The sequence below is a fragment of the Plutella xylostella genome, chromosome 16, assembly GCF_932276165.1.
Source record: "Plutella xylostella chromosome 16, ilPluXylo3.1, whole genome shotgun sequence".
Classification (NCBI taxonomy): Eukaryota; Metazoa; Arthropoda; class Insecta; order Lepidoptera; family Plutellidae; genus Plutella; species Plutella xylostella.
The window spans coordinates 5,718,800-5,743,271 of NC_063996.1; the positions used below are offsets into that span (position 1 = coordinate 5,718,800).

At 40.3% G+C, this 24,472-nt stretch overlaps 4 protein-coding genes across 4 annotated transcripts; 2 read left to right on the forward strand and 2 right to left on the reverse strand.

Annotated features, from left to right (window-relative positions):
- Nucleotides 1-1,148: 1,148 nt before the first annotated feature.
- Nucleotides 1,149-16,198, reverse strand: LOC105394815 (ATP-dependent RNA helicase Ddx1). Its single transcript, XM_038118380.2, has 13 exons — nucleotides 15,639-16,198; nucleotides 15,224-15,341; nucleotides 14,776-14,942; nucleotides 14,382-14,513; nucleotides 13,822-14,011; nucleotides 12,983-13,170; nucleotides 12,565-12,689; nucleotides 5,397-5,534; nucleotides 4,683-4,900; nucleotides 4,147-4,262; nucleotides 2,320-2,427; nucleotides 1,736-1,870; nucleotides 1,149-1,346 (listed from the first exon to the last, which is right to left on the reverse strand). Exons 1-13 carry the CDS (start codon nucleotides 16,086-16,088, stop codon nucleotides 1,236-1,238), a joined length of 2,196 nt encoding a protein of 731 aa, XP_037974308.2. The 5' UTR covers nucleotides 16,089-16,198; the 3' UTR covers nucleotides 1,149-1,235.
- Nucleotides 16,199-16,360: 162 nt separating this feature from the next.
- Nucleotides 16,361-17,120, forward strand: LOC105384004 (ATP synthase subunit C lysine N-methyltransferase). Its single transcript, XM_011554144.3, has one exon. It carries the CDS (start codon nucleotides 16,452-16,454, stop codon nucleotides 17,043-17,045), a length of 594 nt encoding a protein of 197 aa, XP_011552446.3. The 5' UTR covers nucleotides 16,361-16,451; the 3' UTR covers nucleotides 17,046-17,120.
- LOC105394814 (probable 18S rRNA (guanine-N(7))-methyltransferase) lies at nucleotides 17,051-18,875 on the reverse strand. The gene is made up of 6 exons (XM_048626494.1): nucleotides 18,683-18,875; nucleotides 18,564-18,601; nucleotides 18,301-18,479; nucleotides 17,877-18,070; nucleotides 17,570-17,759; nucleotides 17,051-17,299 (listed from the first exon to the last, which is right to left on the reverse strand). The coding sequence occupies exons 1-6, from the start codon at nucleotides 18,719-18,721 to the stop codon at nucleotides 17,112-17,114; spliced, it is 828 nt and encodes a 275-aa protein (XP_048482451.1). The 5' UTR covers nucleotides 18,722-18,875; the 3' UTR covers nucleotides 17,051-17,111.
- A 354-nt stretch (nucleotides 18,876-19,229) lies between these two features.
- On the forward strand, nucleotides 19,230-22,320 carry LOC125489727 (DNA replication ATP-dependent helicase/nuclease dna2-like). Its single transcript, XM_048626565.1, has 7 exons — nucleotides 19,230-19,341; nucleotides 19,431-20,115; nucleotides 20,475-20,641; nucleotides 20,842-20,978; nucleotides 21,266-21,476; nucleotides 21,721-21,948; nucleotides 22,159-22,320. Exons 1-7 carry the CDS (start codon nucleotides 19,315-19,317, stop codon nucleotides 22,318-22,320), a joined length of 1,617 nt encoding a protein of 538 aa, XP_048482522.1. The 5' UTR covers nucleotides 19,230-19,314.
- The last annotated feature ends 2,152 nt before the right edge of the window (nucleotides 22,321-24,472 follow it).

Sequence of the window (24,472 nt, forward strand, 5' to 3'; positions counted from 1 at the left end):
ATCGTTCAGCACACTAATCTATCATGCAAGAGCTTTTTCAGGCTTTGTACATTCTTGACTTCACTTTATTTTGACTCTTCGTAATTTGTTAAATCTTTGAAATCTCACATAAATAATTTCCTGTTGATTGTTAAATAGATAATATTTTTAGACCTAAGAAAGTTGTAATAAGTTTGGATAGTCTTGTATAAATGGGGGATGGAACTTTGAGATACTGATAGTTTGGTGTCAGGCTATTGAGGCTATCAATAATGCAATTTATAATTTCATATAATTACTTTCGTAACTATTGTATTACTACCACCACCACCCTAAAAAGTATCTACCTACTTAAAAAAATGTTTAAAGAACAGTTACACCTATATTTTTTTCTTTGTAATCTATATTTCTTAAAGTACATTTTCATTTGCAATTAACTATGAATTAATGTTAACCCTTATTAATGAAAACCAAGGTGTTATAAGGATATGAAGGTTTAATTGTATTGAAGAGTCGAGGGGCTCAGTCCGGCTTTACGTATATGCGTAGTTTTCAAGCGCTGCCACGCCAATCGCATCTCTATTGGGACGCAATAGAGTTTTTACTGCTACACATCCCAAAATTAATTCATAAAGTCGGCAAATATAGGCACGTATAGTATACGTCAAGCCAGACGAGCACGTACCACTCGTGATGTTATATCAAAATACGCTTGTATATGAATTCTAAATAGTATATAAATCGGCTCCCGACAAAACGTGTATGTAGAGAACAGTATTTGTTAGCGGCTATTTTCCTACATAAAGCTGTTATTTTTAAGAGACTTAATATTTATTTTTACGTGTTGGGCCGTCATGCACTGCCCTAAGATAATCAAGTAGCGATCGATAATTGAGTGAATTATAGAAAACGTAAAATTATGTACTGGTTTTATTCGATTACCTTCTTTCGATTTGTCGTATGCCTAGGTTCTACATGTACAAGTACTACTACATTTACTCCAAATGTCGATTTCCTGTATTATTTGTACCTACATGTAGAACCTTGGTGGTATACCTTAGCAGTAGGTATATTATCCTACCTGTTCAACATTATGTTGTCTTAACTATAGAACTAAATTTAGAGTGATTGAATTTGGCATTTATATAAGGAAAATAATATAAATGTTATCATATTGATTGATATATCAGTCATTTATTATAGTTAGGTACTTATATGTAATATGTGTAGTAATAACAATAAATAAGTAATAGACTTCACTGTATGGTAACGCTAGCTTTGTGATGGTTCTTGAGGTAGTAGAGCTGCGCCTGCGCCTCCAGCTCCTGCAGCTGGCTCACCACCGGCGCCATCTGGCTCACGTGGTCCTGGAACAAAACATCAATCCGTGAATAAAGAAACTATGTACCTATATGAAAATTGCGGACGGAGTCATACTATCTCGCTCCAATCCTAGGTCTGTCAATGCTCCTTAGTCTTCTTACTCTCACTTAGGTATTTAAAGGCCGCCATTTTGATATTGTTTCCTCAATCTCGGGAGTTATATTACTCTGCATTCTGGATGAACGTGTTTTGTAGTTCGGATAAAACTAACAAAGTTTACGTTTTTTCTCATACAAAGTAGCGCCGCTAGCGGAAATCATCATAACTTTTGACTAATAATTAGAATCAGCAAAATGAAACTGTTTTCGTTTACAAACTCAAATTGCCAAACGCACTACTTAACTATGATCGAAGAGTAGTACCAAGTGTTTACCTTATATCCCGTGCCGATTTGTTTCCTCTTCTCCCCGTAGACGACCTTCCCGTCGAACTCGTTGCTGGGCACCTTCATATCCGACTCCACCTGCTGGATCGTGATGTTCAGGTGCTCCTCGATGTCCGCCAGGTACTGGGAAACGATTGTGTAAGTTAGTTATTCTGTCATCATCTCTAATGCATCTAAAATTAGCAAGGCATAGATAGAACACTGGTGCCGGAATGCATTGAATGCGCCATACGATGATAAATTTTTGATTGTTGTAGATTTTTTATCCATTGGAGACAATCCAATGGATAAAAAATCTACAACAATAGAGGATCCCTGTTGGTATGGAACAGATTGTTAAGTATAATTATGATTCATTCTGAAAGTCTTTTGCCATATAGCCCTCTTGCTTATTTTTAGCTTGTCGGTGACAAATGAAATAAATTAGAATTCATCGTGGCAAAAGGATTACCTATCCAGTAGATTTGCGTTAGTTGCCAGAGATGACAGGTAGAACATCGCTCGAAGACGCTCATTTCTTTCACCATCTCACTCTCTGGCACTAACAAGTCATGTATTAGAAAGAGACAGACCTGTGGTTCGTTGTACCACACGCAGCAGCCCTTGGGCCGGTCGGTGGTGAGGCTCGTGTTGAAGCAGTTGCGGCCGCGCGACGAGCACCACTCGCCGTGGTACCACACCTGAGGGCATTAACATAGGGTAAGATTATGTTTACGACTGACAGGTTGTGATATACCTATACCTAACTAGGTAATTTCAAACGCCTCTGATCAATGGTGCTACTGTGCCATGTGCATATATCTATTTAAAAAAAAAAAAAAAAAAAAAACACGCACTCACGCCTTGTACTAATGTACTCCCTTGCGGGGTAGGCAGAGGTGCATTGCTGCACCCACTTTTCGCCAGAGTGTTATGTTAGTCCCAATGTAATAGGGGGCGGGCCTATCGCCATTTTTCGGGCACATCCAAGACCCGAGAACAAATATCTGTGTTTAAACAAATATCTGCCCCAGCCGGGAATCGAACCCGGGACCATCGGCTCAGTAGTCAGGTCACTAACCACTACGCCATTCGGTCGTCGTATATCTATTTATTATGATGAATATGATGAGGCTAGGCATTGCCACTTTATCAGACCTTCCGCTCGCATTTAAAGGCATATGGGAACGCCAACATGAGTGCGAGCGAGGTCTGATGGAGCTGTGGCGGACTCCTAGCCACTACTTCAGATGAAGATCAACAGATGGCGCTCGGAACGCAATACAGAGAAGATGTATGGGAACTACGCAAATTACTATGAAAATCCTACATCGCGCATTCGAAGTTTCTCACCTACTCTGCAATATATAGAAATCCCCAACGCTAACCGTTGGGCAGCTGCCCGCCAGGCCACACCACCCGGCCTGGTCGGAGGATCCTCCCTTTGCATGGGGATGCTCCAACACCTCCAGCATCTCCATAGTGGTGACCCCGTGAAGAACATCAGCGCAGCCTTCTGAAGACCCGCAGAGCAGCCTCCAGGCCATCTTCCATCGACTTTCTCTCCTCACCTCAACAGCCGTGCAGCAGAACCCTCAGCAAGCAGCCCCTGGAGCCAACCAGCCAGCATCCGGTCTCAAAGGGCATCATGACCACCAGCATGCAGCGAACGCGCAGGCCTGGTCACACCCTCGACCCACACCAGCAACTTGGCACAGCACCACTGCACTTCGGCCGGTCAGCAAGCAGAGCCATCCTCTCCTGGTCGACGCAGCACTCTGCCACCATGCTCCACTGCAGGCTCATCCCGACTCACCGTGGACATCGCCACTGCAGCATCACCCCGACTCACTGGGGACTCCTCACCGCACTCACAGTCCCGACTCACTGCGGACTACGCGGCACTGGCTGGCAATCAAGACTCTCGGCTGCACTGAAGACTATCGCCCTCCGGTCTCGGTGGGGGAGTGATGTGGCGGACTCCTAGCCACTACTTCAGATGAAGATCAACAGATGGCGCTCGGAACGCAATACAGAGAAGATGTATGGGAACTACGCAAATTACTATGAAAATCCTACATCGCGCATTCGAAGTTTCTCACCTACTCTGCAATATATAGAAATCCCCAACGCTAACCGTTGGGCAGCTGCCCGCCAGGCCACACCACCCGGCCTGGTCGGAGGATCCTCCCTTTGCATGGGGATGCTCTACCACCTCCAGCATCTCCATAGAGCCTTGAAAGGCGGGAAGGAAGAATAGCGTTAGGTTAGACCGTCATGTGGAAACGCCGGAATCGGAAAACCGATCCGTGGTCTACACGGCTGAATTTGAAGAGCCCAGCAGCCGTGGATGAAGTTAGTTGATATTGGGCGATCATGCTGATGTAATTATGATTGAATCAATCCGTAGACAGGCTCACCTTCTCGGGCACGGTGGAGACGAGGCTGATGGCGAGCCCCATGCGCTCAGCGCGGCCCACGCGCCCGATGCGGTGCACGTAGTTCGACTTCTCGTCAGGGAGAGTGATGTTTATCACTGAGAATTAAATTAAAAATTAAATGGTTAACATAATACATTTGTTTTGAAAATGCACATGTAATAAAGGTGTTTTTATAATTTTCTGGCTTGGCAATCGGTGAAAGATGAAATTCACACATTGTAAAAGGCCGACTCAATCTCAGGGTATCTTGCTCTAATCGTAGTCATTTTCGTAGTAATTAGCCCTTTGCCAATCTACACTGAAAGGGAAGCGCAGAGAAGCACAGTTTTAAGGTGTAAAATCTGTTGAACAGGCTGCAGCAGCCCTTCCGTTTTTACACCTCCAGGTACCTATTGCACATACAATTTATAAATCTTGTTTATTATTAAAACCGTTCAGTTCCCTTTCAATATAGTTTAGTCCAAAACCACACACAACAGACTTAACCTATAACATAATAGGTAAGTATAACTCACTGAAAGGCAGCCCAGAGATATCAATCCCCCTGGCCGCGACATCAGTACAGATCAAGAACTTGACCTCCGCCTGCTTGAACTTCTCGAGGTTAGCCTTGCGCTCCTGCGGCTTGCGGTCCCCGTGCAGGCACACGCACGAGTACTGGGAGCCGCCGAGCGACTTGAAGAAACGCTCCAAGTTGTCGCAGTCGATCTTTGTGCGGCAGAAGATTATTGCCCTGTGGAGGGGTTGGGTTGGATGAATATGGAGTAATATGGTGGCTAAGATTCTACCGAATTGGCAGTTTTGGATTAGAGGAGTGTGCTGTGGAGAGGTTTGGGTTAGAGTGAGTGTGTTGTGGTGTAGGCTAAGCTTCTGCCAAAATTGGCAGTTTTGGATTATAGGAGTGCGGTGTAGGTTTCTGCCAAATTCGGTACAGTTGAGAGGTTTATTTATTTATTCAGAAAGGTTCCATCATAAGAATCATAGTGCGACATCACAACCAAAGTGCGATAGGGTAGAGGAATTTTGAAGTGGATACTACATTCGTAGCTGCTGGAAGAGGAAGTCTGAACTGAACACGTGAGAATGGTGTCCCTTGCGAGACGCCTATGTACGTTGATACGTCAAACCCGAGCGACGCCATTGGCGCGCTATATGCCGCTCGATCTCTATTGGTCCTTTAAAGCGCCGCGCTCCGACAGCTCTCTTACCTATCATTCGTTCATTCATACCTGTCCATCTTATGTTCGTTGATGGCGCGCACGCAGTACTCTCCCTTGAGTATCTTGACGGCCTCGGAGAGTGTCTCGGGCGTGGTGTTGCCGCTGCGGATGTTGTCCTTCGCGTGCACCCCATCCGTTTGTACGTGTCTGCGGATGTATTGCTATAGTTAGTGGCGGTAAGGAGCTAGCTCCTTATTTAGATCGTGTTGAAACGGATGAACTCAGGGGTATAAGATGTATGCATGCGTTTTTTATACACACATTATGTCTTGGCCAACTCATAATATCCTTTACATTGTTAGGTCTGGTAAAACGATAGCCAGTCAGATTATTTGTCAATCGGTGACAGCCCAGGGTGCTACAGTACATCCTACAAACAAAATTTTGATTCCCCCAGACACGACCCAGCATAAGGTTTTCTTGGCCACAACTTAATGAAAAATTACAAATTGAACCCTAACACAGATCTCAACAACGTTCACTCCCAGCTCCTGTGTCTCTCAGTTTCTGTCTAGACCATTGGTACTAAACCTTTTTTTATACAGGGTGGCCCAAAGAGTGACGTCCAAAGGAAAATGTTTGATTCCTTAGGTCAAGGGGTAGCCAAATCACCCCCATGTATGTTCAGCAATTTTTAGTAGTTTAGGAGTTATGATTTTTTTAACTAATTTTTTACGAAAATCGACCTCAGTGGATCAATTAGGTTTTATTATTTTTTTGGATAACTTTTTTAATATATTTTTTATTTTTGTGTCATCCTCTTAAGTTGTTCTTTTAACCATAAAAGTTTCAGCTTCCTAGCTGTAATGTAAGTTAGTTATTTTTATGTCGAAAGTTCAAATTATATCATCGAGCTAGACTGCTCTGAATTTTCTACTTGAAATTAAAAATTGAAATAGATATTCTCATGGTCCCTTATTATTTTTAAAAACTCCGCAAGGTTCCAAAATAAAATAAAAATAAACTATTGCTTAATGGGGTATTATTTGCAGAAAACAGCCTTCAAAGGTACTTGGGTGGAAATTACCTAATAAATTATCTCATAAATCTTACAACTCAGACTAAAACATTTTACTAAGAATTTACATTCAAAAATGTAACTTAAATAAAAAAATAGTAAATAATTTTATTTTCCCTTTAATTTGATACTTTTTCTAACTGAATTAGTCCTTAGTATAACAGGAATCTTTCAACTTTCTGAAACAATTGACTAATGAGGTAATTTCCACCCAAGTACCTTTGAAGGCTGTTTTCTGCAAATAATACCCCATTAAGCAATAGTTTATTTTTATTTTTATGCTATTTTGGAACCTTGCGGAGTTTTTAAAATTAATAAGGGACCATGAGAATATCTAGTTCAATTTTTAATTTCAAGTTGAAAATTCAGAGCAGTCTAGCTCGATGATATAATTTGAACTTTCGATATAAAAATAACTAACTTACATTACAGCTAGGAAGCTGAAACTTTTATGGTTAAAAGAACAACTTAAGAGGATGACACAAAAATAAAAAATAATTTAAAAAAGTTATCCAAAAAAATAATAAAACATAATTGATCCACTGAGGTCGATTTTCGTAGAAAATTAGTTAAAAAAATCATAACTCCTAAACTACTAAAAATTGCTGAACATACATGGGGGTGATTTGGCTACCCCTTGACCTAAGGAATCAAACATTTTCCTTTGGACGTCACTCTTTGGGCCACCCTGTATAAGGGCCACAAACACGTTTAAGACATGTAGTCGCGGGCCACAAGTAATTTTTATTAAAACTATTTTAAAGCGATGTAAACTATCGAATATTAATATAAATAAAACACATGCATATGATACACTGTGTAAAAAGTATCGGGATTAGACCAATAAAACAAAAAATGATTGGGGTACACTACATAAATCCGAATTACTTTTTTACGAATTTGAAAATAACGATTTTTAAAATTACGAATTTCATAGTTCCGAATAATTCACAATCCCGAATTTCAAGTTTCCGAATAACGAAAATCACGATTAGTCAATAAACGAAATTTCAAACAACATATTTATTAAAATGACGAAAGTCAATTTTCCGAATATTATTATTTCGATGTTTTAAAAGAACGACTTTTTATTATATAGAATTGTTAAAATTACGAATCCCGAAGTTTTAATATTCCGAAAATGCAAATTCCTGAATGTATCTTAGTTAACAAGAAATAGTTAAAGTCAAACAACATATTTATTAAAATCACGAAAGTCAATTTTCCGAATATTATTATTTCGATGTTTTAAAAGTACGACCTTTTATTATAACGAATTATTAAAATTACGAATCCCGAACTTTTAATATTCCTAAAATACAAATTCCCGAATGTATCTTAGTTAACAAGAAATAGTTATTAAGAATAGTGTGTTTATTAACAGCATAATCCGTATACAATTTAACAATATTTTTTAAGCTATATTATGTGAAACGCTCCGCTCCGCTTCGCTGCGCTCCGCTTTGTTTTTCGATATCTATGTGCACCTAACACGCTCCTCCTCGCTTTGCTCGTCGTCGCACCTATCTTTAGATTTAGGTCCTAAGGTTTTTAAGGTTCATCACCGTAAAAATCCGAGCAATTTCATTGCTTTGTTGTGTTACTTAACAACAAATACTACAAATAGGGGTACACTACATAAATCCGAATTACTTTTTTACGAATATGAAAATAACGATTTTTAAAATTACGAATTTCATAATTCCGAATAATTCACAATCCCGAATTTTAAGTTTCCGAATAACGAAAATCACGAATAGTTAATAAACGAAATTTCAAACAACATATTTATTAAAATGACGAAAGTCAATTTTCCGAATATTATTATTTCGATGTTTTAAAAGAACGACTTTTTATTATATAGAATTGTTAAAATTACGAATCCCGAAGTTTTAATATTCCGAAAATGCAAATTCCTGAATGTATCTTAGTTAACAAGAAATAGTTATTAAGAATTGTGTGTTTATTAACAGCATAATCCGTATACAATTTAACAATATTTTTTAAGCTATATAATGTGAAACGCTCCGCTCCGCTTCGCTGCGCTCCGCTTTGTTTTTCGATATCTATGTGCACCTAACACGCTCCTCCTCGCTTTGCTCGTCGTCGCACCTATCTTTAGATTTAGGTCCTAAGGTTTTTAAGATTTAACACCGTAAAAATCCGCGAAATTTTATTGCTTTGTTGTGTTATTTAACTACAAATAGTTCTCTATTTACAATATTTTTACTCTATATTTGAAACGCTCCGCTCCGCTTCGCTGCGCTCCGCTTTGTTTTTCAATATCTATGTGCACCTAACATGCTCCTCCTCGCTTTGCTCGTCGTCGCACCTATCTTTAGGTTTTGGGTCTAAGGTTTTTAAGACGTTTATGGATTTTATGTCAAAATCACGAATTATCACATTTTCGATCGGGATTTGAATTTTTCGTGATTACAATAAATCGGTATTTTATTTTTCGTATGCTTAAGTAATCGTATTTTTTAACGTTCGTGTATTTGACAATCGTAATAACAAATCTTCGTGATTATAATATTCGAAATTATAATTTACGTGATTTTTAGAATTCGGCATTTAAAAAAATCGGTATTGCAATATTTCGTAAATTACATATTCGGTGTTTTCAAATTCGGAAAAAAGTTTTTCGGAATATTTGGGTGTTCCCTACAAATAGTTTTCTATTTACAATATTTTTACTCTATATTTGAAACGCTCCGCTCCGCTTCGCTGCGCTCCGCTTTGTTTTTCAATATCTATGTGCACCTAACACGCTCCTCCTCGCTTTGCTCGTCGTCGCACCTATCTTTAGGTTTAGGTCCTAAGGTTTTTAAGGTTAAACACCATAAAATTCCGAGCAATTGTTTTGCTCTATATTTGAAACGCTCCGCTCCGCTTCGCTGCGCTCCGCTTTGTTTTTCGATATCTATGTGCACTTAACACGCTCCTCCTCGCTTTGCTCGTCGTCGCACCTATCTTTAGGTTTTGGGTCTAAGGTTGTTAAGACGTTTACGGTTTTTTTGTCAAAATCACGAATTATCACATTTTCGATCGGGATTTGAATTTTTCGTGATTATAATAAATCGGTATTTTATTTTTCGTATGCTTGAGTAATCGTATTTTTTAACGTTCGTGTATTTGACAATCGTAATAACAAATCTTCGTGATTATAATATTCGAAATTATAATTTACGTGATTTTTAGAATTCGGCATTTAAAAAAATCGGTATTGCAATATTTCGTAAATTACATATTCGGTGTTTTCAAATTCGGAAAAAAGTTTTTCGGAATATTTGGGTGTTCCCAAATGATTGTTATTCATCCAAATTTATTTTATTACCTTCAAAGTATGCTCCTTCAGAAACGATACACATACAGTGCAACTAAAAAGTCCTGACAATAAAGAGTGCGATTTTGCTAAGACTTTTTATCATTTTCAGTTATTTATTTACATTTACATACATTTTAAAAATAAAATACCAATTGATAATGGCTTTTTAACGGAGTTTTCCTTAAATAAATATAATGGATCGATTAAATACGGACTTAAACAATTAGTTATAATCACACTTCCGTTTTCAGGACTTTATAGTTGTACTGTACGCCATCATAGTAGTACTAAACACAACTCTGAAAACAGCGTTTAAAAAAATATTGTGATGATTGGATAATTCGTTGGCGTATATGTATCGTTTCTGAAGGAGCAAACTTTGAAGGTGATAAAATAAATTTGGATGAATAACAAACATTTTTGTTTTATGGATATAATCCCGATACTTTTTACACAGAATGTATACATACTCTCTATTATCTCTCATGGCACGCGGGCCACTGATAAAGGCCCGGCGGGCCACATGCGGCCCGCGGGCCGCAGTTTGAGTATAGCTGGTCTAGACCTTCGATACATACTTGCGCAGCGTCTCCCAGGCCCGGTCGCGCTGTGGGTCCACGTTGACCACCACGTGGTGCACGGTCTCCGGCACCGCAATAACAACCCTTATCCCAGCAGCAACAAGGTACATACTTGCGCAGCGTCTCCCAGGCCCGGTCTCGCTGTGGGTCCACATTCACGACCACGTGGTGCACGGTCTCCGGCACCGCGATAACAACTCTTATCTCAACAGCAACAAGGTACATACTTGCGCAGCGTCTCCCAGGCCCGGTCGCGCTGTGGGTCTACGTTGACCACCACGTCGTGCACGGTCTCCGGCACCGCAATAACAACCCTTAACCCAACAGCAACAAGGTACATACTTGCGCAGCGTCTCCCAGGCCCGGTCCCGCTGTGGGTCCACGTTGACCACCACGTGGTGCATGGTCTCCGGCACCGCGATAACAACCCTTATTGTAACACACACAAGGTACATACTTGCGCAGCGTCTCCCAGGCCCGGTCGCGCTGTGGGTCCACGTTGACCACCACGTGGTGCATGGTCTCCGGCACCGCGATAACAACCCTTATTGTAACACACACAAGGTACATACTTGCGCAGCGTCTCCCAGGCCCGGTCGCGCTGTGGTTCTACGTTGACCACCACGTGGTGCACGGTCTCCGGCACCGCAATAACAACCCTTAGTCCAACAGCAACAAGGTACATACTTGCGCAGCGTCTCCCAGGCCCGGTCTCGCTGTGGGTCCACATTCACGACCACGTGGTGCACGGTCTCCGGCACCGCGATAACAACTCTTATCTCAACAGCAACAAGGTACAGTTCTCCCATCTTAATAATGCGCATGCAAATCTTCGCAAACTGTCGTATTCCCGGAAACACCCGAATCAGTGCCTTAAACAAAGCACTTGCATTTTGATCCTTGTTCGAAAGAAATAGTAGTCAATATCATGTGACACATAATCGAAAACAATTTGGGCGGCCGGTGGCTGTCACCGATCAGTCACCTGGTCTCAAGGTCAAGATCAATATTACTTTTGTGGAATTATAAAGAGCTGCAATTACACATCGTTCTTGTTATTTTTTTCAAATGTGAATTTAATTTCAACTTTAATTATTTTTGACGATGCCATATTATGAGGCACATTTAAGAATAAAATATGCGTCACATTGATAGACTTCACTTTGCCAATAAAGCCACACCCAAAAGACCAAGTTTGTAATTGTAATATTATTGTGAATGATCAGCGCTGTAAATACTTTTGAACTGAGATTTTAATGTAAACATTTTTATTCATGTGAAATAATCAGTGCTGTAAATACTTTTGAACTGAGATTTCAATTTTTTTATATAAACCTGTGTTTGAAATCCATTTCTCCTTATAATATAAACCTTGTGTTATTCAAACCTTCTTTCATCCATCTTTACATCACTTGAAAAGTACCTACACTAACTAACATTTTCGAAGTAAATTTTAATATTATGGAATATTATGAATTATCGAATCAAATTTCGTTACTGATAAATCAATTATCTCTTTTAGCACCAATTACATAATTCTACTAAAATTTCATGAAGAAAATGCACTTAACCACTCTAAATACATAATAGTTTTCTAACGCTCGGGAATACGACCGTTGCCGAACAATTACGAAGATTTCTATGTGCATTATCAATTTTGGGGAACTGTACATACTTGCGCAGCGTCTCCCAGGCCCGGTCTCGCTGTGGGTCTACGTTGACCACCACGTCGTGCACGGTCTCCGGCACCGCAATAACAACCCTTAACCCAACAGCAACAAGGTACATACTTGCGCAGCGTCTCCCAGGCCCGGTCCCGCTGTGGGTCCACGTTGACCACCACGTGGTGCATGGTCTCCGGCACCGCGATAACAACCCTTATTGTAACACACACAAGGTACATACTTGCGCAGCGTCTCCCAGGCCCGGTCGCGCTGTGGGTCCACGTTGACCACCACGTGGTGCACGGTCTCCGGCACCGCAATAACAACCCTTAGTCCAACAGCAACAAGGTACATACTTGGGCAGCGTCTCCCAGGCCCGGTCGCGCTGTGGGTCCACGTTGACCACCACGTGGTGCACGGTCTCCGGCACCGCAATAACAACCCTTAGTCCAACAGCAACAAGGTACATACTTGCGCAGCGTCTCCCACGCCCGGTCCCGCTGCGGGTCCACGTTGACCACCACGTGGTGCACGGTCTCCGGCACCGCAATAACAACCCTTAGTCCAACAGCAACAAGGTACATACTTGCGCAGCGTCTCCCACGCCCGGTCCCGCTGTGGGTCCACGTTGACCACCACGTGGTGCACGGTCTCCGGCACCGCGTCCTCGCCCTTCAGGTCCACCCACGTGGGGAAGTGCATCAGCTTCTCCTGTGGATGGGGAGGGGAGTCAATTGTAGATTACGTCATGAAATTATATTGAGGATAAAGAAAATGGCACATCTTTAGAACGGTTGGACTGGTTGCGATCGCTGTAGTTGTCATAAAACCACGCAATCAAATCTGTCTTGTAGCTAAGTTTCAACAGACAGGAAAATAAAACACAAGTCATATGCACGTCACTGAGGCCGTGAGAGACAAAAATTTGGCAAGTAGGTATAAAGATTGGCATCGCAGATTCAACCACACTACCTACAACCAACCAAATAAACCCGTCAACTCACCGCCATCTTCTTAACCTCGAAGGCGTGTAGCGTCGCCGAGCACACGACCATCTGCAGGCGGCGTCCATCGGACGTGATCTTGGGGATCTGCCGGTGCAGGCGCTCGATCAGCTCCGTGTAGCCCGCCTTGAGCAGCCCGTCCGCCTCGTCCAGCACGAAGAAACGGCAGTGGGTGAGCGCCAGGTAGCCTGGGGGTTAAATAGGGTAGATGTTGTGAAAGTGGATTTGTAAACGAGTAATTGGAGGTAAGGGGCTCGCAGGAAAGCTAGCCTTATCACTCGATAGTCTACTTTCCGATAGCTTTTCGATAAATAATCGCGCGCCGGCGCCGTTTGTCAGGTCGATCAAACGTAACACAGCAGTGTACGAAACTTGTCTATGTCAGTAAATAGCCTGAATTAATAGAGTTATATATTCCTTTAAAAAGTTTAAAAGCCCATGTATAACGGTTGCTCTATGACAGCAGTGGCAGCGCCTTATTACTTACCTTAACCCTTTATACGGCAGGGTATAAGTTCAAATATATCATTGGTTTTGGACTTTAATTCAATGTCGTAAAGTTAGAAATATGATGGTTATAATAATACATATCGCGATAGAGCCCTATAAAGGGTACGAAACTCTTGGTTCAGTACCCACCTCCCTGTATAAGATCCTCAAGTCTTCCCGGGGTGCCCACCACAATGTCCACCCCTGGCTGATCTGCTCCTCGACGTAGCTTGATTAGCGACAGACGCTTTACTGACTGACCAATACTTTCACGACTTTAACCAACCGTAGTCCAGCTATGACTGTCACTAACACACACAAGAACTACAAGAACCAAAAAAACTCCTCACCTCCCTGTATAAGATCCTCGAGTCTTCCCGGCGTGCCCACGACTATGTCAACCCCAGCATTGAGCTGGCTGATCTGGTCCTTGACGTTGACGCCGCCCACCACCAGCAGCTCGCGCACCGCCGGGTCCGACAGGTGCTTCTTGAACTTGCTGATTTGAGTGCAGGTTTGTTCGGCGAGCTCGCGGGATGGCTGAGGAGAAAAGTACATTGTTATACAAGAGAGGAAATGCGCTGAGTGTAGGGCGCTAATAGCTCGAGGAAATAAATAAGGGGTTTAAACACTACGCTTTTCGTTACAAAAACGATGAAAGTTAAAAAAAATAACAAGAAATAAATTTTTTGCTGTACACGAAAAGAGCTATTTTAATTCCTCTTTTCAGGCAACTCATAACTACTTTCATAGCACGAGTGAAGAAAAATTATTTTAAAATCAACAATAGCATGGTTGTGAAAGGATTTTTTCATTCAGAAAACGACATCGACAGTACAAGAAGTATCGAAGTAGAGTTCGCCGGTCAGCAATATTTTGTATATTTCTATTTAAATCAAAAGCCACTCACCTCAATAATAATAGCCTGCGGCGCGTTGTTGACGGGCTTGCAGTCGACAGCGGCAGCGGCGGACACCACGTTCAGCTTCACGCAGTCCTTGGCCGCCGCCGACACCGCCACGTAGCCCGCCGGCGGCTCGTGCTGCGGGGGGCAATGGACGGGATTTCTTCAATATAAGCATAATATCTACTACATTAAATTTATGAAAAGGGATATCAGCTAATGTACTTAGTTAAAGCTCCTGCTGCACAAGGTTTTTTTCTGATTCATAGAGCACAGTTGACAGTCTTTTTCTTTAAAACTACAGTATGGTACATAGTGTTTAAAGGATTTTTTTGAAAATTTTGAATATGGGCTATTGATGGATTTTGAAGCATGTTAAGCTCTTTTATCCATTTCTTACCTTGAAAGGTGTAGCTCCAAAGTTGAAGCTCATTTCTGCGTTCTTGAGCACCACGGCGGGGAAGTAGCAGTCCTTGCGCCGTGCGGGGTCCAGCACAAACGCCACTCCCAGGTCTTCACCGTTCTTTGTGTACCGGATCTCACCATTGTTCAGATTTAGTAGACAGCCTGTAAATGAGAAATTTAAACTTTTACATTTCAGGTTATTCAGGAAGCGTGTATTTTCCATTGAATGATTTAATGGAAAATAATGGATTGTGTGTAAATCTGGTATTGAGTCCTTGGTGAGAAATGTTTTCCTTCACATTTTCTCATATAGAGGTATGTGAAAATGAATGGCTGGACTAGTAATTTAGGACTCTGGGATAAATGTTTTGATTTTACATCAAATGGATTGTAAGATTATGATTTTCTTTTGTAAAATTGTATGTTTTAAGATGATATCTTACCAATGACATCATTCTTTCCAAATGCAGAGCCATAGTCATCAAAGTTTTTGGCATTAGACTTCTTGCCAGTTCCTCCAAACCCAAAGCCCAGTTTACATGTGCCCAGGTCAAGTCGAGCCTGTAAACAAGACACAATGTTAGTAAAACATATAAAATATGACACAGTCTGCTATAAAAATTGGGTTATGGGTTATGGGCCGTATACTAACAAATGCACCAACCATTGTTTTAATTCTGGCATTACTACATATCACATTACTTATTTTTTATGCCTTTTTACTTTTACTATATGGATGTACCATTGGTCTTTGGGAGAGGCCTCTACATCCAGTCATCCAGCAGTGGACTGCTACAGGCTGAAGAAGGAGCATGTACCATATTTATGAAAATACAGATTAAACTTTCTACAACTTACTGCTTGAGTAGACCATCCCACTCGGCACAGGCCTTCATCAGTGACGGTGGCCTCGTAGTAGTAGGCACCCTTCGAGTGGACGCCCTTGGTGGCGCGGCCGCCGTGCCAGCCGTTGTGGTCCCGGGACTGGCAGCGCAGCCCATCTGGAGTCACTGCGAGCGCATCGGTACGATCGAAAAACGACATCGTCCAGTTTGATGAAGTCGTCAGGATGACCTTACTGGTCTTCCCTTCTTGAATATCCTTCAGTGTCTCCCATACTATCTGTAGGATGGGCAGACAGAAAGCACCAGTCTTTCCACTGCCGGTTTCTGCAGCCATGAGGACGTCTCCTCCACCAAGAATAAGTGGTATAGCTTCGGCCTGCACGTCCGTGGGAAGGGTCCATTCCATTTCATCAATGGCTTTCCCCAGTTCGGGGAGTACCCCGAACTCTTCGAAGGCAGTCATAGTAAAATTATATTGAAATGATTTCAAGAAATTTCGATATCGAAAACCACAACACTGCACGATCGCCGGGACTTTTGTTTTTAATTTTAGTTTTTTTTTACAGTTCTGCCAACTTAGCAAATTAAAAATGTTTTTTTTTAATGATTACCTACTCCCACCTTACGACTTCAGGCTCCAAAGGAATAGATCCTAGGCCGTAAAGCAATAAAAAAAAACACTTTTAATTTTCGATATGGCATTGAAAACAGACTCTAATTTGTAATGTCTATGGAAAACAGCTGATTGTCAATGTCAAGCAAGTGCTCAATTATGTAAACATAACCTAAAAACTTAGATTATTTTCATCTTAAATACTAATTTACCATGGAGTTAGAACTTTTGAATACTAACAACCCACAGAGCTCAAGAAAATTGTCCCCTGTGGGTAAAATACTCATTTACACGACAGGTGGATTAGCAGTGGGAGTCAGTATTATTTGCATACCATTCGTTTCACCTGCTTTACGTAAAGTTTGTCTGCCTTACGTCCCGGCTACTACAGAGCAACTGCTTGGAGTGACCAAGGCTTTAGCTGGAAGAAGCGGAAGACTATTGGATGTGGGATCTGGCGATGGGCGCATTGTCTTCACAGCTGCACGACTTGGGTTCAAAGCTGATGGAGTGGAACTGAATCCCTGGCTGGTGTACTACTCGAGAATAGCCGCCCTCTTCACACCGCAATGCCGCGACACAAACTTCTACAGAAAAGATTTGTGGAAGTTTTCCCTGAAACCATACAATAACATTGTCATATTTGGAGTCGAGCAAATGATGCAGGAATTTGAGACAAAATTGGTGAAAGAAGCAAATAGTGACACCACTGTGGTTGCGTGTAGATTTCCACTGCCTAACTTAGTGCCAGTTGAAACTATTGGACATGGAGTAGACACAGTTTGGAAGTATGAAATAAAACGATAAAATTGTAACTTTGTTTTAAATATGTAATCTTAAGTTCTTAGTTTATAGTACAAGATAATACAACTATCAGAATCGGCCGGCTCTTTTTCTTCCTGTGAACTTAGTGTCAGGCTTGGTCTCTTTGCCTTGTTTTCTTCTTCTTTCCTTCTTCTCAATGATCCAAGCGCGGCTGTTCTTCAGTGGCTTGCCTCTGGCATTCTTGCTGGCTTCCCTCTTGGCATACTTCACCTGGAGACTGTCACTTTCTTCAGTACCTGGAAATAAATAGTTTTTATAGTAAAAATACAGATTTTTATGTATTTGTCAAAACTAATTAGTGATTATGAGATTATCTATAAATTTATGTAATTTTAAAATAGTATCAACAATATAAATACAGGTAAATAAAGGGACATTTAGGGAAAGGGTCATTTTAAGGAAGGGACAATATGGGAAAGGGACATTTTGGGAAAGGGACATTATGGACCTGAACAGTTTTAAATAATCATAAATTAATAACAGTCAAATCAGATTAAAGACCATACCTAATGCTTGTGGTAAAGGTGCAGCCCCTCCAGTCATCAGAACAAGGAAGAACTTCTTGGCTTTAGCTGAGTTAGGGTAGTCCACAACCACGCCTCCGTAGAAGCCCGCCTTCATGGCCTGTGACGTGAGCAATTCCAGCTGGCTCTCATTCTCTGGGTAGAACTGGAATACTGCTCTGGCTGATCTTGACTGAAAAAGGAGACAAGAATATTGTTTTTTTTTTACTTCCACCCATATTTGTCCCTAGACTGGGCAAAGGCCTTCCTTGCTTACTCTACATGTTTTATTTGTATGTATATAACTTACCAATGCGGCATACAATGTGCTGAAGAAGTTGTATATCCTTTTGACTGGTTTGTGTGATTTCTTGTCGGCATTGAAGAGCCACTGTATGGCTGAGACAGAGACTGCCCCATCAAAGCTGCCAGCTCTGAATGGAACTCCCTCACCCATATCAGATAGCACCAGGTCTCCTTCAGCTTCTCTTTCTAGTGCCACCTCTGTAATGTTAATTTGTTTTATTAAAGTTTTAAACATGTTTATAAGATAGAGAAGATAATAGAAGATATAGAAGAAGAGAATAGATGCTTCCATAAAATACTTTCCTTTATTGTGATTTTGACCTATTGAAAGTCTATCTACTTTGAAATCTTGATAGCTTTATGTAATTATTCATAAATTTATTATTGATATACTAACAAACACAATAATGATAAACAGTGTGTCTTACCAAGCATAGCAGGGGCTATATCCATGCCTATCCACATGTGACCGGACTCTTCCAGCACGGCCCCGGAGAGCCCCGAGCCGCAGCCAATGTCTAGTAGAAGACATGATGTGTCTTCAGGTAATAGCAGCAACTCCAAACATCTTTCTGTCATTTGGGCTTGGATGTCTATAATGCGAGTACTGAAATTAAATAGGAAAAGTTTGATTTAGAATATGTTTGTAGGGTATTTTAAATTACATTTAGTTATGTAGTAGAATACTAACTTTTGAGTGTATTTTCTTGCTTCGTCTTCATTGTAGAACTGAAACAAAATAAAGATTCGTTTATAGTTGTTTTTTTGTTGTAGAATAATAACTATGCATTAGATGATTTTGGTACTTACTATCTCCGGCGGAGCTTGATGCTCAGGTCTTTTCGACATGGTTTGTTTAGTTTATCCTATCATTCAGTGATTAAATTCAATTTAAATGGCAATAAGTACAAAGATAACCTACAAAAATCCTCGTTGTTATTTATTTTGACTTTTTTCTTTTTAATTAAATTTTAATGAATGAAGTACACGAGGAAAGCACGAGTTTCTGAATGACACAAACCGCATCATTCACTGCCCCTCTCGTACTCGCTGACTATGTGCGACAAAATAAATAAATATGTGCGACACAAGATACGAGCTGAGGCACACCATCCTAACTAATCCTAACTAATATTATAAATGCGAAAGTAACTGTGTCTGTCTGTCTGTCTGTCTGTTACTCTTTCACGCCAAAACTACTGAACGGATTTGAATGAAATTTGGTATACATACGGTCTAGACCCTGGGAAAGAACATAGGCTACTTTTTATCCCGGAATTCCCACGGGAAAACTTTTTAGGGCGAAGCGAAGCGCGCGGGAACAGCTAGTAGAAAAATAAAACTGTCACTGTCACAAGTCAAAACAAACAGAAAAAGCGGGAGACGGTTTTAGATCTCAAGTTCTCAAGATCTATGTAAATATTGCTTAAAATAAATAAATAATGCCGAAGGCACTTAGCTTGAAAAAAGTAAGCCATTCTTTACTTCATATTATATCATTTACAACAAAATTTCTAGTGCTTCGGGTCCTTAAAAATATATTTTTATCACCTTTCAGGTTAGTGGACCAGCAAAGAATCAAAAGTCGATTACAGCTTTCTTTACCAATAGTAATGGGAATCAAAAGACTGGTACTAGTAAGTCAGTGGCTGAACCTACTAAGCCACAGCAAGGGACCCCGCTTAAACGTAAGGCATCCTCTCCACTCAATAATGATGCAAAACATTACATGCCACCTCAGAACGACACTAAAATCATCGAAAATGGAATCACAACTGGAATTAAAGAAGAAAAGGTGTCGCCAATGAAGAAAGAGACTGATTTAAAACACAAAGGGAACATAATAAAAGAGAATCATGTTAATTTATTGTGCCTTGAACAAGACAAATGTGATAGTAACAATTTTAAAATTATTGTAAGTAATAGTAGACAGTCTCCTAGGAAAGCAAAAAATTCAAATGATAGAGCAAACAAGAAAATATCTTCAAAACCCTTACTGAATGATCATGCAGAAGCTATTGCCAAAAATAAATCAAGAATACCATTATCTGCAATAAAAAGTGAACAAATCGAAAACAAAAATCATGTAGACAGGATAGAAAATTCCACAAAAGATAAAAATACTGATGGAGTAACTGAATCATGTAGTAAAATGGAGATCAAAATATCTCCAAAGAAAAAAGATATAAAAAGCCCTGGAAGGATACAAAAAACAACAACTCCAAAGAAAAGTCCTGTAGCTGGTATGTATGTTAGGAACAAAAAAAACTGTCATTTATCATCTACATAGTAGGTATGTTTAACTAGTTGTCTCCTGTCTCGATACAGTCATGACTCATGTCCATGCTGAGGAATGTGTTGGCATCCAGTCTAAACATATTCACTCTTGCCATACTAATACTGTGTCTCATATGATGACAATGAGGGCCTTTGTGAAATGGTGGTAGAGTGATATTATATTATGACAATGGACAAATAATTGTAAAATTTTACGTCCAATAAAGAATATTTCATTTCATTACCTCTATAATGATCTACCATACCATATATGACTTACAATGGCGTGGCTTATTATAAATTATCATGACCAAATATTCCACAGCACCATCAGAGCTCCGCCGGTCACCAAGGATAGCCAAGCTGCAAACACCAGACAAGGCACCAAATAAATCACCAATTAAGAATGCCTCTTCTGTGAAAGTTGCTCTGGACTTCGATAATGTTGATGACATGTTTGGTGATGACTGGGGCAACACAGACCTTGTTGAGGTAAAGTAGACAGAATACTTACTTTAAAAAAATATATTTTTTTAACAATAATTCAGAGTGCTTTTGTTATTTATATGCTTTCCTTTCTCCAGCAGTGGATAACACTAGGCTGATACAAGTATGTATACCAAAATACACTCTACAAAAACTGTTATACCTTTCTATTCTATTATAATACAAACAAAAGAGTTATTTTCCAGGAATGTTCAGAAGACCTGGACTTGAGCACAATGCAGAGATGTGAGGTAGTGAGCGTGGAGCACCAGGGAGGCTGCAAGGTGCTTAGACTGAAAGGAACTGATGATAAGCAGGCCACATGCAGCATTGAAGGGATTTGGTAAGAACTCCTGAATTTTAACAACATGAGGTATCCTGCCTAATGTTACAGGGTGCTTAAACTTGGGAATCCTGGGATTAAAGTTTATGAATATGTCAGGGTATGTGTAATTTTTGTACCTTGTCAAAAACAAACCGCTATGGAGTTGCCTTTACCACTCTACAAAGTTCAATCTCTATGCTTTATAAAATTGTCCAAAAAGACAAATAACCACACTTCATATAACATTGTCATATAAAATCACACAGCTTTCATTCATTATAACTACAACCAACAATTCTTTCCAGGAGCGAAACCCCAGTAACCCCTGGCGAGATAATAAGCATCATAGCTTCCCGCGACCCCACCGGTCGCTTCGCCGTCACCACCACGTCGGGCCTGCTGGTGCTGAGGTCCGACCACCTGATGTCCACCACCAGCGTGGTTGCTGGTGTGTTCTGTAGGAGGAAGGCTGTGCTGCAGGAGCGGTTTAAGGGCGTTGATAGTGCTAATAGTGCGGTGAGTACCGCTAACTACTTATGGCGTTCGTCGGCACTGCGTAAAGAGCACTAGAGACTTAGCATAAGATAATAATACACAGTGGTAACTACAGTAAACACAGTTTATTACTGTCTACTTTCAAAGAGCCGTGCCGTCTACCTTTTATCGCGCAAATACTAGCTTTCATAAAACGATTTTATTCTAGTCAAGACATAGTAGGTAAACCACTTTATCATTATCTAACCCCAACATTAACTTCCAGATGACAATGGGCATTCTAATCCACGAGCTAGTCCAAATAGCTCTGACCAGCCGTCTGTCCAGTTTACAAGACCTCCGCGCCACCGCTGACACCTTGATAGCGCAGTCCACACAGATGCTGTACGACGCTGGTCTCACTGTGGAGGAGACTAGGATGAATATGGAGATTTACTTGGCGCCGCTGTCTGAGTTTATGAGGAACTATGTGGTGGATAAACCGGGGAATGTGGTAAGTGAAGAAATGGTTGTTTTATGCTTTTTTTAAGACAGAAGCTAGATAGATTCATAGATTATTCATTATTGCACACAAACACAGAAATTACAATAGGAAATACAATAGCTAGCATTGGGTTCTGCATACTGTGAAAAGCGGCGAAAAGTAAACTCAAGTATTTACAATAGCTTAACAAAAACCAACTAAGTATGAATTTATTCACAGAATGGTCAGAAGAAGAAGTGGAATGGTCACATAGACGAAATTTTGGATATAGAGGAGAATGTTTGCTGCCCGCAACTCGGCTTGAAAGGCAAAATCGACGCCACGCTTCAAGTTACTATACATGAGAGAAAAGGTATGTTACATGAATATTTTATGATTTAAAATGTATGTGTTTAGTTTATAATATGGGCCACTGATGCCTGAAATAAAGGTTTATTATTATTATTATTATTATTATTTTTAATTTTCTGATGTTATAAATGCTCATGACTGTAATCTCCGAAGGGTTCATCATCATAATCACGGAATCTTTTACTTTTTATACTCTATGAAGCTTGAATCTATCATTTGTACTGCACTGCAGTCTGCGCCTGCGCTGCCCGACGATCTAGGTACTTTGATAGACGGGGAAAAGTACTCGTACATAAAAGTTTATGTCATTACTCCTTACACACTCACACTTACTTACTCACAGTTACTCCCTTGCGCGAAACCCTGTATGCAAACCACCAATCCAAATCTCACTCCCCATTTCCCAGGTGTTACCCGCGCCACGGTCCCCCTAGAACTGAAGAGCGGTCGCGCGTCGCACTCAGCTGAACACCGCGGCCAGATCGTGCTCTACAACATGATGCTGAGCGTGCAGCGAGCCGGTGACCCCGTGGAACAGGGGCAGAGGGGGCTGCTGCTGTATCTCAAGTGAGTTAGCGTGGGACGCCGCCCCACAGTCCCTCTGAGGACAAGAGTGGGACCCCGTGCTGCAGGAGCAGAGGGGGCTGCTGCTGTATCTCAAGTGAGTTAGCGTGGGACGCCGCCCCACAGTCCCTCTGAGGACAAGAGTGGGACCCCGTGCTGCAGGAGCAGAGGGGGCTGCTGCTGTATCTCAAGTGAGTTAGCGTGGGACGCCCCGCCGCAGTCCCTCTGTAGACAGATCATGTGCAGCGAGCGGGGGACCCCGTGGAACAAGGGCAGAGGGGGCTGCTGCTGTATCTCAAGTGAGATAGAATATTCTTTATTTGTACACAACACACACATTAAATAAAGCTACGTAACTTAAATACTATCACATATGTACAAAAATGGCGGCCTTATCGCTTGAAGAGATTTTCAAAATCAAAATCAAAATCAAAATTATTTATTTGTTGAATATAGGTGTAGGTATGGTGTTATAATAGGTAGGTACATGTTGCTTAAAACTATATTCTACCCTAAAGGGTGTACAATTTTTTTATATATCAATATGAATTGAATTTAAAATTATTTATAATACGAAAAATACATTATTAGCTAATTATTATGTCAATAAAATTTTAACCATGCAAAAATTACAAAATAAAATGATAACATTCACATTTAATAAATATACCTACTTAACTAAAATGATTTCATAAACATTCATTCTAAAATCATAAATGGGACATAAATTATATTTTATCTTGGAGAAACTCATTGACACTATAGTAGGCTTTTCCAATTAAGAATTGTGACAGTCGTTTTTTAAATAAATGCAGCACTTGTATTTCCCTAATAGAGGTTGGCAGATGATTATAAACTAACGGTGCCATACCGAATATACTTTTTTTAAATAATGCAGTTGAGCGTCGTGGAGCACTGATTTTGTTTTTGTACCTCTCGCTATTGAAATTGTCAAACAAATCGTAATTAATATTATTTAATACCTATTTAATTTAAATTTAATTATTCATTGATAATATTGTTAATTGGATACCTTCTTTTGTACATTTGCCTGTTACTATTAGTTTGCATGTATTAACTAGTGTGCTATATCACTAAATGTTCGTATGCTTAATAAGCAGTACATGGAATGTACCTACTACCAATTGTATAAGATCTCCATTTACCTGTGTACACGAATAAAGAGTTTGATTTGATTTAGTTTTTACGAAAGTGGCTACCTCTAAAATGTATAAGGAAGGCAATGTTAATATTTTCAGTTCAATAAAGTGGGGTTTGCACGTATCCGTTGGCTTCAATTTTCTGATTGACCTAATACACCTTTTTTGAGCCTTGAAGGCAATTTCTTTGTCTGTAGAGTTGCCCCAGAAGATAAGTCCATATCTCAGAGTGGAGACAACATATGCGTAATAAGCAGCTAGAACTGCCTTTTGATTTACAACTTTAGACAGCATGTGTAAAGCATAGGAAAATGTATTTAATTTCATGCAAACTTTAACTATGTGTTCTTTCCATGTAAGATGTGAGTCAATATTTAAACCTAAAAATTTTGTTGATTTAATTTCATTTATGATTTTATTATTATATTTTATGATAATATTATTCAATTCTGATGTAA

Excerpts from the sequence above, each read along its gene's own strand:
- LOC105394815 (XM_038118380.2), bottom strand. The coding sequence starts at position 16,088 with ATGACTGCCTTCGAAGAGTTCGGGGTACTCCCCGAACTGGGGAAAGCC. Across the intron at positions 4,901-5,396 it reads AACGAACATAAGATGGACAG|GGCAATAATCTTCTGCCGCA; the intron begins GTATGAATGAAC and ends ACCCCTCCACAG. Across the intron at positions 1,871-2,319 it reads TGTGGTACAACGAACCACAG|TACCTGGCGGACATCGAGGA; the intron begins GTCTGTCTCTTT and ends ATCGTTTCCCAG.
- LOC105384004 (XM_011554144.3), top strand. The coding sequence starts at position 16,452 with ATGGAGTTAGAACTTTTGAATACTAACAACCCACAGAGCTCAAGAAAA.
- LOC125489727 (XM_048626565.1), top strand. The coding sequence starts at position 19,315 with ATGCCGAAGGCACTTAGCTTGAAAAAA. Across the intron at positions 20,979-21,265 it reads TGCAGCATTGAAGGGATTTG|GAGCGAAACCCCAGTAACCC; the intron begins GTAAGAACTCCT and ends AATTCTTTCCAG. Across the intron at positions 21,477-21,720 it reads TTGATAGTGCTAATAGTGCG|ATGACAATGGGCATTCTAAT; the intron begins GTGAGTACCGCT and ends ATTAACTTCCAG.
- LOC105394814 (XM_048626494.1), bottom strand. The coding sequence starts at position 18,721 with ATGTCGAAAAGACCTGAGCATCAAGCTCCGCCGGAGATA. Across the intron at positions 18,480-18,563 it reads GCAAGAAAATACACTCAAAA|TACTCGCATTATAGACATCC; the intron begins GTTAGTATTCTA and ends ATTTAATTTCAG. Across the intron at positions 17,760-17,876 it reads GCACATTGTATGCCGCATTG|TCAAGATCAGCCAGAGCAGT; the intron begins GTAAGTTATATA and ends CTCCTTTTTCAG.